Genomic DNA, 15,462 nt, shown 5'->3' with positions numbered 1-15,462 from the left:
CCACTATCACCATCCCGGGGCAGGGAAGGGAGTGGTCCTTAAATGGCAGCCTTGCCAGCAATGCCCGCATCCTGTAAACAAGTTACCAAATTCTCCCCAATGAAAGTTGATAAATTGAGTGGAAATGTCACTGACAGGAAATGATCAAATGTATCTTGGTTACAGAGATAAACTGTCAAACAGACACAATTTCTCAAACAGTTTTCAGTAAATGCAATTTCCTCTTTTTCTCAGGAAGCCTGCAGTGCAGTCGGAGGAGGATGGCCGAGCCAGAAGCCTATCCCATGAAGAAAAGCAAGAGCTCGCACTCTGTTAGTGGCCAGGAGGTAAGGTGGAGCTTAAAGCATGGATATGCCATCATTGCATGTTTCTCCAGGAAGTCCACAGTTGGAGGAGCAACATGACCTCTCACGAGGGAGTGCCTGCCCTACAGGCCATTGTCCTGACTCTCTGACCCGTGCTGACGTCCTCACTTTTATAGGCCAGTGCAGCTGGAAGCCTCTGAGCTGCTTCTTTCTTTCCCCTGGGGCTCTGCAGCCCACAGCTTCATGGGTGGCAGCTTTCACAACTGCAAAGTCGCTGGTGATCTGGGGCGTGGGTTTAAAAAGATGACGGGTGACCCATTTACCTGCTTCTCAGAAATGTCTGTTACACACCATAGCTTTCCCCCTGCCTGCCTCAACCCTTTACCCCACAACAATGAATCTCTGGTTTGAAATTTCCAATTGCATCCCACTGATTGAAGGAGAGAGGCTTCCACCTCACCTAGTGCAAAGAAGTGCTTCCTGACAACATCCCTGAATGTACATTTCCATTCAAATATGCAGTGCACATAAAGGCCAATCAGCCCATCAAGTCTGCAATGATCCTCCAAAGATGTTCCCCACCCAGAATCCATAACCCTGCATTCCCCATGGCTAACTCACCTAGCCTGCACATCTCTGGACTGTGGGAGGAAACTGGAGCACTCGGACACCCGGAGGAAACCCGTGCAGACATGGGGAGAATGTGCAAACTCCACACAGACAGTCGCCCGAGGGTGGAATCGAACCCGGGTTCCTGGTGCTGTGAGGCAGTAGTGCTAACCACTGAGCTGCTGTGCTCTTGCAATAATTGATATGCTTGCACCGAACTGGCTCAAATAAGATTGTTCCCCCTTGTTGTGGAACACCCCCTCCCCAACTGGAGAAATTATTTCTTTCATCTATCCTGTTGAACCCTGTTTGTTGAATTATCTTGACTACACCTCATGGAATTGAATAGTTTCTGTAACATCAGGTGTTGGTTGTGAAGGAGCTCCGCCAATTCTACATTGATTGGTCAAAATAGGCCAATAATTTTGTACATGAGGGGGGTAAACCTTCCTCTGTCTGGGGGCTCATTGAGTCTGTGCCTAGTCAGTCAGACTACCACCATCTGCGATTTGATTTGATTTGATTTATTGTAGTCACATGTACCTAAGTACAGTGAACAAGCTTTGTTTAGCGAGCAGTACAGGCAGATCATAGCATACAAGCACATTTCTGAAGAAGGGTCCCGACCCGAAACATCAGCTTTCCTGCTCCTCTGATGCTGCCAGGCCTGCTGTGTTCATCCAGCTCTATACTGTGTTATCTCTAACTCCAGCATGAGCATAGGGTGTTTAGACAGAGTGAGGTATACAAGGTTATGGCTGCACAGGAGGTGCACAAAGCAAGAATAACATTATTTGAAGTTAGAGAGGCCCATTCAGCATTTTAATAACAGCTGGGAAGAAGCTGTTCTTCTACCTGTTGGTGCATGTGTTCCAACCTCTGTGTCTTCTGCCTGGTGGAAGAAGTTGAAAGAGAGCATTACCGGGATGGGAGGGGTCTTTGATGGTATTGGCAGCCTTTCCACTGCAATGAAAAATGTAAATGAAGTCCATGTTTGCTGTTTCTTAAAGGGAATGTCACTGGTGTGCAGCCGTTTTGTGGTTTATGGTGGAAGATTCTGGATTACTGGTTGGCAGCCCATCCTTGGGAAGGATATTGGCATTACACCCACTCCTAACCCCAAACATTCTTCATGCCAGCCCCCAAATTCCATGACACCAACTCCCTCAGCTCCCCTGTAACTAGCATTAAACAATTGCTTCTGAAATAACTAACTGTCAGGAATGAAAGTGAGAATGAGGTTTTCTTACAGACAGCAGATGGCAGAATTACCTCTGTTTGCCATGTGTCTGTACATTCCTTGCCAGAATTATATTGTCAGACACAGATCTGTTTGCTTGAATAATGATCCTTGTGTAACTGAGGACCATAGGATCGCAGAGTTATGTGTTCACCTCCCTGTCTCCTGTGACTAAATGTGAATTACACCCTTCCCCCCTCACCACCCCACCCCCAGTGGGCAGAAGGAGCCCAGGGCATAAATTGGAAAAGGAACAAGGGCTGTATGATTAGTATCTATCCTTTAATTAATGTGCCTTAAACAGACAATCCAGTCACTGTCGCACCGCTGTTTATGGGAGCTTGCAGTACACTGATTGGCTGCTGCTCTTCTGACTTTACAATAATGTCTGCACTTTGAAAAGTTATACCTTGGGAAATATTTGGATTATTCGCAAATACAAAGCTCATCTGTCCTCGTAATTTAACCCTTTCAGACCCAACATCACTCTGGGGAATCTGCATAGACCTAATCCAAAACCAACAACAACACTTGCATTTACATAGAGCCTTCAGCATAGTAAAATGTTCCAGGGTGCTTTTAAACTGCGTTTGCCATCAGGGAATGTAAGGCCTAGGACAGGTGACTAAAAGCTTGGTCAACAACCTGGCTGTAGGAGTATATTAGGAGGACAGTGAGAGATCCGGGGGGAGAGACAGAGAGAGAGACAGAGAGAGAGAGAGACCGCGAGAAAGACCGGAGGGAGAAGCTGAGAGAGAGAGGCCAAGAGAGAGGCAGAGACAGAGTGAGAGAGAGACTGGGAGAGAGTGAGACACACACACACAGACAGATTGAGAGAGAGACAGACAGACAGACCGAGAGAGAGAGAGACCAAGAGAGAGGCAGAGAGAGACAGAGAGACGTACAGACATGGAGAGAGGGAGACATTGAGAAATGGAGATGGAGACAGAGACAGACAACATGAGACAGAGATGAGAAAAAAACAGAGACGGTGAGAGAAAGAAAGAGATACCAAGATAGAAGAAGAGATGGAGAAAATATAGATGGAGCGAGAGAGAGAGGAGACAAAGAGAGATAGAGAGATAGAGGCAGAGCCACAGGCAGAGAGATTGTGACTGAGAATTCTAGACCATGAGGATCAGGCAGCTAAAGGTGGTGAATATTGGACAGGACAAGAGGCCAGGTGTCAGACAATTGTAGGGCCAGACACGGTTAGACTACTAGGAAGTAATGAGGAAAGGCAAGGATTTGATCACAAAATTGAGAATTATAGAAGTGGTACATTTCCAATTCTGGGTGACTGTAGACCAGCAAGATTACTATATCCTTCCTGAGGTACAATGCCCAGATCTGAACAATTATAAAGAAAGGGATTTGTTCAGCAAGCAACTCAAGTATCACTTCCTTACTCCTGATCCATCTCTGATTAACTGCCTCCAAATCTTTACACCTGTTTCACCGGCAGCTGAGCTCAAAAATTAAATCATTTTCCTCTAAAATATGTTTCTTTTCTGTCTCTGTATAGTTTGAGTGCTTTGACCTTTATTGCGGGATGAGCCAGGTTTAGCTTCAGTGATTGGTAAACCAGTAAAGGTTAATCAGAATTTGTTAAAAACTACATCCAAACAATATCTGCCCAGAAACTAACAAACTATGCTTTGATTCGATTTCCGAATTGGATATTAATCATTTCCTTCAAAACTCTTTCTGTCACATTAGCAGGATATGCAGTTATTATTGTTCATAATTGTTAGTTTAATTTAAGGCAGAATCTCAGCATCAAAAACTCCCAGAACAGGGACTGCATGGGGGTTAGATACAGAGCAAAGCTCCTTTTACACTTTCCACATCAAACATTCCCAGGATGGGGACAACACGGGGTTAGAAACAGAGTAAAGCTTTCTCTACACTGTTCCCATCAAACACACACAAGAAGAGTTGAATTACGTATGTTTTGGGTAGAAGTGGCAGGTTCCTTTCTCTGAAGGACATTAATGGAAAAGTTTAGTTTCACAATAGTCCCCAGCTTCAAGCACAACATTTTCTAACCCTCCCCACCAATTAACAAATTGGCTGAATTCAGTGGATGGTGAGATTTGAGTTTAAAGATGCAACTTCATTTATGGAGTTGCCTTGAAGACTCCCAAAGCAAGATAATGAACAGAAAGCCCCAGTGGTGACTCAGTCCCTGTGCCCATGTGCTGTGACCACCTTCTATTGTGAAAGGTCACTGAAACTCTGATTGCATTGAAAGACATTTGTGCCCAACATTCTGCATCTTTTTGCCTTCATTGAGTTGTGCCAAAAGAAATAAAAAAGACTCAAGTTGAAACTCCATGTTATAATCTTTTGGGTTATTAGCTGAGCAGGATAGATTGGCACTTTTAGAACTATTATCCTGTGTCATGGGCCGCTGTAGAATATAGAAAGTTCACAGAGGAACTGAGAAAGTAACAGAGGCAAGGAGAGAATATGAAAAGAGACCAGCGGCTAATGTATAAGGGAATGCAAAAGTCTTCTGTTGGCCTATAAATAGTAAAAGAATGGGAAGAGGAGGAGTTGATCTCATTACAATGTAAAATGAGATTTATGTAAGTAAACAGAGGGCATGCCTGGAGAACTAAATGGGCTGTTTCCATTAGTTTTTCCCAAAACAAGAATAGAAATAGGAACAAAAATAGAGAAGACATTTGGGAAAATGGATGAGCTACAAGTTAATAATGATGAGGAATTAGAAAAGTTGACTATCCTTAAAGTTGATGAGTCACTGAGACCTGATGGGTTTAATGTTCAAAAAAAGGGTTCAAGGATAAATCCAGCAATTACAGGCCAAAAAGTTTAACCTTGATGGTGAGACAATTTTTGGAAGTGATTATCCTGGACTAGTCATCTGGACAATGTGGATTAACTAAAGAAAGCTGGGGGAGGAGGAAGGATTAATTAAGGACAAGTTCAGTTTCACAAATTTGATGGAGTCTTTGATGAGACAGTAGTGAGGGTTGATGAGGGTATTGCAGTTGATGTGGTGTACATGGCCTTCCAAACATTAGTCAGTAAAAGTGAATTCCATGGGATAAAAGGGAGAGTGGCAATTTGGTTACAATGTGGATTGAGGGACAAGAAACAAAAAGCAGTGGTGAATGGCTGGGTTTCAGACTGAAGGAAAGTATATAATTGGGTTCACAGTGGTTGATATGAGGATCACTGTTTTATTTGATATGTCATGATCTGGAACAAATTAAGGTGCCACTATGTAGAGAATATTAATAAACTTCAAGAGAATGGGCATGTACAGATGGAAATTAATGGAGACAAGTTTAAAGTGAAACTTTTCGCTAGATAGACTGGGAGACACAATATAAAGTATAAGCTCTGATGCTAAATGGAGGTGGAGGAGCAGAGGGATTTGGAGGTATTGAATACAAATCATTGAAGGTGGCAGGGCAATTTGAGAACGTGGTCAATACCACATATGGGATTCTGGGCTTAATAAATAAAAGCTAAAGGTACTACAATAAGGGAATTATGATGAATCTTTACAAAATGTTGGTTCAACCTCAACTGAAGTCTTGTAGCCAGTTCTGGGCATCGCACTTTAGGAAAGATGTGAAGACCCTAGAAATGGCGCAGGAATGGTTTACACAAACAATTCCAGGGATGAGAAACTTCAGTTTGGAGGATAGTTTGAAGAAGGTGGGGCTGCTTTCCTTAGAGAAAATGAGATTGAGAGGAGATTTGACAGAGGTGTTCAAAATCATGAGGCACCTGGGACAGAGTGGATGGGGACAAAAGTCCACTGGAGATAGGGTCAAAAACCAGAGGACTCCAATTTCAGGTGATTGCCAAAAGAATGGATGATAATGTGAGGAGAATTGTAGAGAGTGGTTAGGATCTGGAATGCACTGCCTGAGAGTGTGGGGGGAGGAAGATTCGGGCTTAGATTTGCAGGGCTGTGAGGAAAAGGTGGGAGCAGTGGCCTCAGAAACGTTGCTGTTGCAGACACCCATACATCAGGATGAATTGTCCTTTGTATTGGAACCATTCTATAATAGATCCCATCTGTCATATTTTGTCCTTCTGTTTCCTGTGTATTTTATTTCATTTGAAGGAAGTCTGTCCCCGTTTCAAAAACTGAAAGAACTGCGGATGCTGTAAATCAGGACCGAAAACAAACTTCCTGGAAAAGCTCAGCAGGTCTGCCAGCATCTGTGAAGAAAAAAATCAGAGTTAGCATTTTGGACTGAAACCCTCAGTCGTGATGAAGGGTTTTGACCCGAAATGTTGACTTATCTGCTCCTCTTTTGCTGTCTGAGATGCTGTCCTTTTCCAGCCTCACACCTATTGACTCTGGCTTCCAGCATCAACAGTCCTTATTGTCTCCAGGCTAGAGAGCGCTGTGCTTTAACATCTCATAAAATGCATCATGTTTGCTATTTCAATGAAGAGCAAGGGAGATCTTCTGCAGAATGCTCAGCCAACATCTATCCCTCAAACAGCATCATCCCTAAACTAATCAGGCCATTTATTTCATTGTTGCTGATGGCATCTTGCTGTGTACCTATTGGCTGCCACTTTTCCTGTATTCAAAATGACTACGCTTTAAAAAGCACCTCATTGACTGCAAAGCATTGAGTTATCCTGAGTTCATGCAAGGTGCTACAGAAATGTAAACATTTCTCTGTTTTTCATTTCTTGAGTCATCAGCTGAATTTCAGTATCCTAGCCAATTCTATTTTCTTAATGAAAGTTCCTCTGCTGCTGCCTACCTCTCCCTTGCTCAGAGCCTGTGACTGACTCCCAACCCCTAGTTGCAGGCCTAACCAAGGCTTGCTGTATTCCTGCCCATTGAGGGGCCTGCTGACAGACTAATTTGAAACCTTGGAGATTCTCAGTGACACATCGACACTGTTGTCTTCAACAAGTAACTTATAAAGAACATCCTCCCCCCACCAACCACTCCCGGGATTGAAAACCATTGGAGAGCAGCTGTACAAATGTGTGAGCTCCACTCTTGGTCCAGAGAGCTGATGAGAGCTGCAGTGAGACTGTCACGCTCCTGAGATCACAGCCACGTTTTACAAGGCTAAGTGCACTGCGTGGCGCTCAGCAATCTTGCCATTTTTGCCTGACAGCAATCACAATATTAAACATCATCTGGTTACCAAGCACCAGGGAGTTAATCTGCTGTGCTGCCAGCTTTCAGAGGATCAATTCCTCCCAGAGCTTCCTGACTATTTGATTTTCAACTTGATTTATGCTAGTCTCCTCTCTCCTTCACACTTTAATTAAAAGGCATTTAATCTCTTAACCCTTACTGTGCTAATTCTGTTTGAAAATCTGTTGTAACCATTTCTCACATTGGAGTTATCACAATTTGAGTTTGCTGCACAGGTTTGCATGAGCTGTAGCTTCAATCCCATCTTTTGTTCTGTGGACACTTACCGTGCTGGGAAATGGTGGGGGGGTGCAGTTGATTTATTCTTTCATGGGATGTAGACATTGCTGGCAATGCTAGCGTTTGTTGTTTGTCCAAATTGCCCCTGAACAGACTGCTTGCTATCAGAGATAGTAGGAACTGCAGATGCTGGAGAATCTGAGATAACAAGGTGTGGAGCTGGATGAACGCAGCAGGCCAAGCAGCATCATAGGAGCAGGTGAAGGGTCTAGGCCCTAAACGTCAGCCTCCTGCTCCTATGATGCTGCTTGGCCTGCTGTGTTCATCCAGCTCTACACCTTGTTATCTCAGACTGCTTGCTATCTTTGGAGGGTAATTAAGAGTCAATCACATCGCTGTGTGTCTACAGTCAGATGTAGATCAGAACAACAGACTTCCTTCTCCAAAGAGAAATAACGAACCAGACAGGTTTTTATGATAATCATCGACAGTTTCTTGCTCACTAATTCCTCACAGCAGATTGTTATTTGAATTTAAACCACATTGGCTGCCTTGATTTGAATCCCTGTCCCCAGAATATTTGCCTCTTGCAGGGCTCTTGTGGTGTAGTGACAGTGTCCCCGCTACTGGTCTAGGAGGCCCGGATTCAAGTCCTACCTGCCCCAGAGATGTGTCATAACATTGCTGAATCAGTTGATTCAAAAATATCCATAAAGAGAGAGCTGGTAGCTCTGTCATGTGAATCTGACAGAAGGGTGAAGGGACAGTGAACAGGTGAGTAGCAGAGAATTGGTGTGGGCCTCTCAGTCAACTGCACCACTGACCTCTGGGTAGCTCTCTCACACTTTGATCATTGGCGTTAGTTCCTGTGATTTTACTTTGGACTCCGAGGCTGCCCTCTTTCTATAGGGCAGATGATCAGATCAGCCATGATCTCATTGAAAGGCAGAGCAGACTTAGAATCACAGAATCCCTACAGTGTGCAAAGAGGCCATTCAGCCCATTAAGTTTGCATTGACCCTCCAAAGAGCATCCCAATGCCCACCCATTCCTCGTACCCTCACATTTCCCATGGCTAATCCACTGAGCCTGCACATCCCCGGACACTATTGACAATTTAGCATGGCCAGTCCACCTAGCTTGCACATCTTTGGACTGTGGGAGGAAACCGGAGCTCCTGGAGGAAACGCACACAGACACAGGGAGAATGTGCAAACTCCACACAAAAGCTGGAATCGAACCAGGGCCCCTGGAGCTGTGAGGCAGCAGTGCTAACCACTGAGTCACCGTGCCACCCGATTTGATGGACTGAATGGCCCACTTCTGCTCAGTCTTACAGTCTCACCTCACTCAGTGCTCATACCAGCAATTGCTTTAGGTATGTACCATGGCTCTGATTTGCCTCTGACTCTGTGGGTTACAGGATGTGGCTGCATTCCACAGACTGAAACACAATGCCCAGGCCGACCATTTGTCCATCGCTCAGATGCAGATTAAAGATCTCTGTCCCTTTCCCAGTTTGATGGAGACTGGAATAGAAAGCAGGGAGACTTGAATCCAAGTCTTTCTCTGCCTTGCAGTCATGAGTCTGCTAATGTCCACTCTGATTATTTCCCAGTTAAGATCCATCTGTTCAGACAATGGTGCAGCCATCACACATTTCTCCTGCACTGAAAGAGTAGACTATTCTAATGTTCTCCTGGCTTCCCTGCAAGCTTCCACAATCCAATTTGATTCAAAACCTGTATCTTAACCCACACCAGGCCTCACCCAGCCAACACCCACTCTGCTTGCTAACCTGCATTACACCTTTTAATATTCTCATCCTCATGTTCAAATCACACCTCCTTATCTCTGGATTCTCCTCCAGCTCTCTGGAATTTCTTCTCCATTTTATGGGATCATTAGTAAGGCCAGGGACAAAAACAGAAGTTGCTGGAAAAGCTCAGCAGGTCTGACGAAGGGTCACCGGACCCGAAGCGTTAACTTTGATGTTTTCTTCAGAGATGCTACCAGACCTGTTGAGCTTTTCCAGCAACTTCTGTTTTTGTTCCTGATTTACAGCATTCACAGTTCTTTCAGTTCTTTTTGATAAGGCCAGCATTTGTTGCCCATCCCTAATTGCCCTGGAACTGAGCGGCTTGCTAGGGCCATTTCAGAAGGTAGTAAACTGTCCATCACATCACATAGGGAATCACATATAGAGCATAAGACCATTAGAAGTAGGACCAGGAGGAGGCCATTCAGCCCTTTGAGCACACTCTGTCCTTCAATAGGATCATGGCTGATCTAACACTCCTAATATCCACTTTCCTGCCTTTACTCCATAACCCTTGATTCCCGATTGATCAAGAATCCATCTCAGCCTTAAATATACACAAGTACGCCACCCCTACAGCACTCTGTGGCAAGAAGTTCCAAAGGCTCACCCTCAGCACTGACTGTCCGACAGTGTGGCACTCCCTCAGCACTGACCCTCCAACAGTGCGGCCCTCCTTCAGTACTGACCCTCCAACAGTGCGGCACTCCCTCAGTACTGACCCTCTGACAATGCTGCACTCCATCAGTACTGACCATCCAACAGTGCGGCAGTTTCTCAGTAGTGACCCTCCAAAAACGCTGTAGGCCCTCACTACTGGCCCTCTGACAGCGCAGTGCTCCCTCAGTAGTGACCCTCTGACAGTGTGGCGCTCCTTTAGCACTGACCCTCCGACAGTGCGGCACTCCCTCGGTACTGGCCATCCGACAGTGTGGCGCTCCTTTAGCACTGACCCCCCGACAGTGCGGCACTCCCTCGGTACTGGCCATCCGACAGTGCGGCGCTCCCTCAGCACTGACCCTCCAACAGTGCGGCGCTCCCTCAGCACTGACCCTCCGACAGTGCGGCACTCCCTCAGCACTGACCCTCCGACAGTGTGGCACTCCCTCAGCACTAACCCTCCGACAGTGCGGCGCTCCCTCAGCACTGACCCTCCGACAGTGCACTGCTGTCTCTGTACTAGCACTGGAAGTATTGGCCTATATTTGGTTGCAAGTTCCTGGAGGTTGTGGTCTTAAATCCATGACATACTGACTCACAGTCAGGAGTGAGAGCTTCCCACTAAGCCCTAGCTAATATTTTAAACAGTAAATAGAATGTGTAGTGACGGTGACCTATAGTGTAAATAATAATTAAATTTGCACTGAAGTGGCAACTGTGAGTGAGTGGTAAAAAATTAATGATTCCTGACTAATTCTCTTGATGGCTCAATGGAATCCTAGGTGTAAACACAAAGACCAGGAGCAAAAAATAGAACAAGGTCTTTTTCCTTTGGGAGGGAAAGATAAAATCACCACTGTCCAAACAGAGAATGGGGCTGCTCTCTCATCACAGAACAATGACTGGTGGGGGTTTAACCCAAGGGTCACCATGCTTCAGGCAAGGGGAGAGGTTGAGAAGGAGAGTCCTTCACAGTGACCTCAGCCAGTGATGGAGGTGAATGCACGTTATTGGCATCATTCTGCATCACAATCCAGCCAACTGAGCTAAATGACCACACTTCCCTCCCTTAGGTAGGTGGCTCTGAGCGATGATGTCCAGACAGTGAACCCTTTGAACAATAAACTCAGTCATTATTTCAGCATTTTCAGGCAGGCAAAAGACTTTGATCCAAACTGCCTGTCCAAATAGTTTGCATTTTGTATTGATGCCAAAAAAAGCATTTGAGATAGCTTGGGATGTTTTGAAAGGTACATAGGTTCAAAAATGGAGTGCTGCAAATCAGTCAGTTCTGTGCAAGGTCTGTTTCCCAGGGCTTTGTCATCAGAATGAAACAGTTCACTTGATTCTAGTTCACACAGTGATTGCAATGACTGTTACATGAAAAAGGGAGATGGATAAATATGAGGAGGTGAGGGGTGCAGATGATCAATTATAGAGAGAGACTAACAGCAGCCAGATATACAATAATTGCTGAGCTGTGAAATCAATATGTCACATCCCTTCAAAAACATCAGAGAAATATAGGGAAGATGTGGCCATTAGGCCCCTTAAACCTGTTCCACCATCCAGTAGATCATGGCTGTTCACTGGCTCAACTGCATTTAATTAAAATGAGAAAGTGATGACACATTTCAGCGTTTGTGGAGAGACAAGCTGAGCTAAGGTTTTAAATTGATGGCTTTTTATGATGGACTTGAGAATAGAAGATTGAGTTTTAAAGTCAAAGAATTGGAGAAGTATGTGATAGGGTAGAAGACTGGAGAGATTAGATCAGAAAAGGGATGATAGTGAAAGGCAAACTGGAGATGTGAATGGGACGCCTAAAGAAAGAAACGATGGACCTACAGGAGCCCTAAATGGCAAGAGGACACTAAAGAAATTGGAAACAATGTTTATGTACTTTTTTGCTCTTTCTTTTTGTTAAATTATTCCTCCTCTTGTTCCCCATCTTTCTCTTTCTTTCTTATTCTCATTTTCCCTTCCTCTCCTTTTCAATCAGCCTCTTGTCTTATCACTAAACCCCTTCACAAGGGAAATTAGGGATGGACGATAAATGCAGACCTGGGTAAACACCTTCACATCCTGAGAAAGAATTGAACATGATTCTATTTTCCTCAATTTCTCCCTCTCTCTCTTCTTGTCTCTGTTCTTCCAGTTCTCTCTCTTTGTGTAGTCTCTCCCTTTCACTTTCTCCTTTGAGACCTCTCCCTCTCCATCTATCTTTCTCCCTCTCACTCCTCTTTCTCCTTCTCTCTCCTCTTTCTCTCTCTCTCTCGTCTTTCTCCCTCTCCATCTATTTTTCTCCCTCTCACTCCTCTTTCTCCTTCTCTGCCCCCTCTTTCTCTCTCTTTCTACCCTAATTGCCTTAACTCTCCACAGTCAGATTTCTCATATTCCCAGTTTCTTTACATCAGCCAGTCACTACGGAATGTGCTTTATTTTGATAAATGTCCTGCCCAGATGTTTTGATGTTTTTAGTCTGTCTTGTTTACGTCAATCTAGAACTTTCCCTGCCACAGTTCACTGATTCAGTCAATTCCTCCATTTCTCAGTCTCCATCTGCACCGCTTCTGTCTATCCCACATTCTCTCTATCTCTTTCTGACTGCCCCCTTGTCCCTTTCTATGTCTGTGGGTGACTGTCTCTCGCTCTGTCTCGCTGATCGTTTGTCTGGTTTTCTTTTCCATTTCTTTATTTCTCTCACTCTCTCTCTCTCTCCCTCTCTATCTCTCTCTCTCTCCCTCCCCCCCTACCTCTCTCTCTCTCTCTTTTGCTCTATCCAGACTGTTTTAATGTACTCTGACTGATCTGGCTAGGGTTGGATAAAGGGTTTGAATCAGGGAAAGTGAAAGAGAGAGAGAGCACAATGGAACAAACAGGAGGAAAAGAGAGTGAGAGGGAGGGAGAGAGTGAGATGGAGAAAAGAAAAGCAGAAAGAGCAGGCTGAGAAAGACCAGTTTCAGGCCATCTGGTGGTTCTGCCACACTGCTCTGTTATGCACTCTCTGCCTGCTCCTCTCGTCAGATAACATTTTCTCCTGTACCTTGATATGATCCTTTCAGTCCCTCTGATTATTAATCTTTTCTGACCTCCTCCTCTGTGCCTCAGTCCTCTCTGTTCATCATCATTTGACACAAACTTTTCATGCTCTTGACTGTGACTTGGGGTTGTCCACTGTGGTTGAACAGATAGCCAAATGTATATTCTCTGTCCCCACTCTCACACTAAAGGTCAATCAAAAATCTATCGTCATGGCACCCTTGGGGAATGGATAGGCTCACCTGAGTGGATGGATCGCATCAACCATCTTGGTATTTTGATAATCAGTAAGAGAGTGGGTGGGTAGGGTTGAGGTGCAGATCAAGATGGAATGGGTTTGAGGACTGAATGGCCTCCTCCTCTCCCTGGCGAGAGCAGTACTCAGAAACTCAAACATCACCATCTCATTCCCTGACCAGCAACAGGAAATTAGCTTACCACAGTTACTCACTCACTGCATCCTGCCTAATGCGGCATCCTCACGACTCACTGTAACACAGGAATCATCATCATCATCATCATCACCTCTCTCCCTCTCACACTCCACCATCCGAGAATTCCATAGGCTCCCCACTATCTGAGTGAAGACATTTCCCCTCATCTCAGCCCAAAATGGCCTACTCTGTATCCTGCGACTGTGACTCCTGATTCTGTACTCTCCAGCCATCGGAAACATCCTTCCTGTGTTGACCATGTCTAGTCCAGTTAGAATTTTATAGGTTTCTGTTAGATTCCCCTCATTCTTCTAAACTCCAATGAATATTCTGGTTCAGCCACATCTGGAGTATTGTGTCCAGTTCTGGTCGCCTCATTACAGGAAAGATGTGGAAGCATTGGAAAAGGTGCAGAGGAGATTTACCTGGATGTTGCCTGGAATGGAGGGAAGGTCTTATGAGGAAAGGTTGAGAGAGCTAGGGCTTTTTTCTTTAGAATGACGAAGGATGAGAGGTGACTTGATAGAGGTGTACAAAATGATCAGAGGTATAGATAGAGTGGACAGCCAGAGACTTTTTCCTAGGGTGGAGGTAGCTATTATGAGGGGGCATAGTTTTAAAGTGAGTGGAGGTAGATATAGGGGAGATGTCAGAGGTAGGTTCTTTAATCAGAGAGTGGTAGGGGCGTGGAATGCATTGCTGGAGAGGGTAGTGGAGTCAGCCTGATTAGGGGCATTTAAGCAGCTATTGGATAGGCATATGGATGATAGTAAAAGGTAGGGGTGGAGGTTAGATAGACCTTAGGTTTATGGTAAAAGTTCGGCACAACGTTGTGGGCTGAAGGGCCTGTACTGTGCTGTACTGTTCTATGTTCTATGTTCTAATATAGTTCTAACCGATCCAGTCTCTCTCCATATGTCACCCTTGCCATCCCTGAAATCATTTTGGGAAACCTTCATTGTGCTCCGTCCATAGCCAGAACGTCCTTCCTCAGATGAGGAGTCGAAAGGTACACACAATACTCCAAGTGTGGTCTCACCAGGGCCGTGTACAATTGCACAAAGCACCTCTGCTCCTGTACTCGAACCCTCTCATGGTCAAGGCCAACAAACCATTTGCCTTCTTCACTGCCTGCTGCACCTGGATGCTCACTTTCAACAACTGGGGTACAAGGACTCTCAGAGATGCAATCAAAGTTTTCAAGATGTTAAGCAGAATTATTTGCTCCAATTCCCATTGGCTGGGGAGTCTCGTACTAGATTAGAGGCAGCCCTCAGGAGTGAAGTTCAAAAACAGTTCGATGCACAAAGGGTGATGGAAACTTGGAACTCTCTTCTGCAAATGACAATTCCTGTAAGTTAAATTGTAAAACTTAATTTGATATTGATAGATTTTATTCAAATAAAAATTTTAGGGATCTGGGGCAAAAGCAGGAGTATATTAGGCTACTGATTAACCATGAACCAATTGAATGATGGAACAGGATTGAGGGACTGAATGAACTTCTCCTGCTCTTCTGATTATATAAACGTCCAAACACGGGCTGGCTTTAATGACAGGCACTCAAGACACTGTGGTGTAAAATGCGATCAGTGGGCCTTGTGGATACGGTCAGCATGAAGAGAACATGGGGGGAGATAGTAGAGAAAGGCGGGAGTTCAGCTAGGCAAGGGCCTAGGAGTTGTTTGGCCCAATGGGCCAGGGAAAGGAAAGAAGTATTGAAGGGATTGTCTCACTCTGAGTGACACAATCCTAAAGAAACCAGTTGTAGGGGTTGAAGGTGGAAGAGGCAGATATGAGGTGTACAAGAAGTTGCTTTGCTATGCTTTTCTTTAATCTACCTGTTGAAATGTACTAAGTCCCTCTCTGGGGCAGGTGGGACTTGAACCTGGGACTTCTGGCCTAGAGGTATGGACACTACCTCCCCTTGTGAAGTCAGTTCTGAAGAAGTCATACGA

At 44.9% G+C, this 15,462-nt stretch overlaps 1 protein-coding gene across 2 annotated transcripts in view; it reads left to right on the top strand.

The window, feature by feature from the left end:
• The first annotated feature begins 241 nt into the window (after positions 1-241).
• The window catches only part of LOC109921827 (cAMP-specific 3',5'-cyclic phosphodiesterase 4C-like), a 271,818-nt gene continuing 256,597 nt past the window's right edge, over positions 242-15,462 (top strand). For both annotated transcript variants that reach the window (XM_048614248.1, XM_048614247.1), the window contains exon 1: positions 242-326. In XM_048614248.1, the coding sequence (XP_048470205.1) occupies positions 261-326 (66 nt within the window). In that variant the 5' untranslated portion in view covers positions 242-260. The remainder of the gene's footprint in view (positions 327-15,462) is intronic.

This window comes from Rhincodon typus, chromosome 29 (assembly GCF_021869965.1).
Source record: "Rhincodon typus isolate 14 chromosome 29, sRhiTyp1.1, whole genome shotgun sequence".
In the NCBI taxonomy this organism is placed as follows: domain Eukaryota; kingdom Metazoa; phylum Chordata; class Chondrichthyes; order Orectolobiformes; family Rhincodontidae; genus Rhincodon; species Rhincodon typus.
This window is presented reverse-complemented; position numbering and strand designations above follow the sequence as displayed.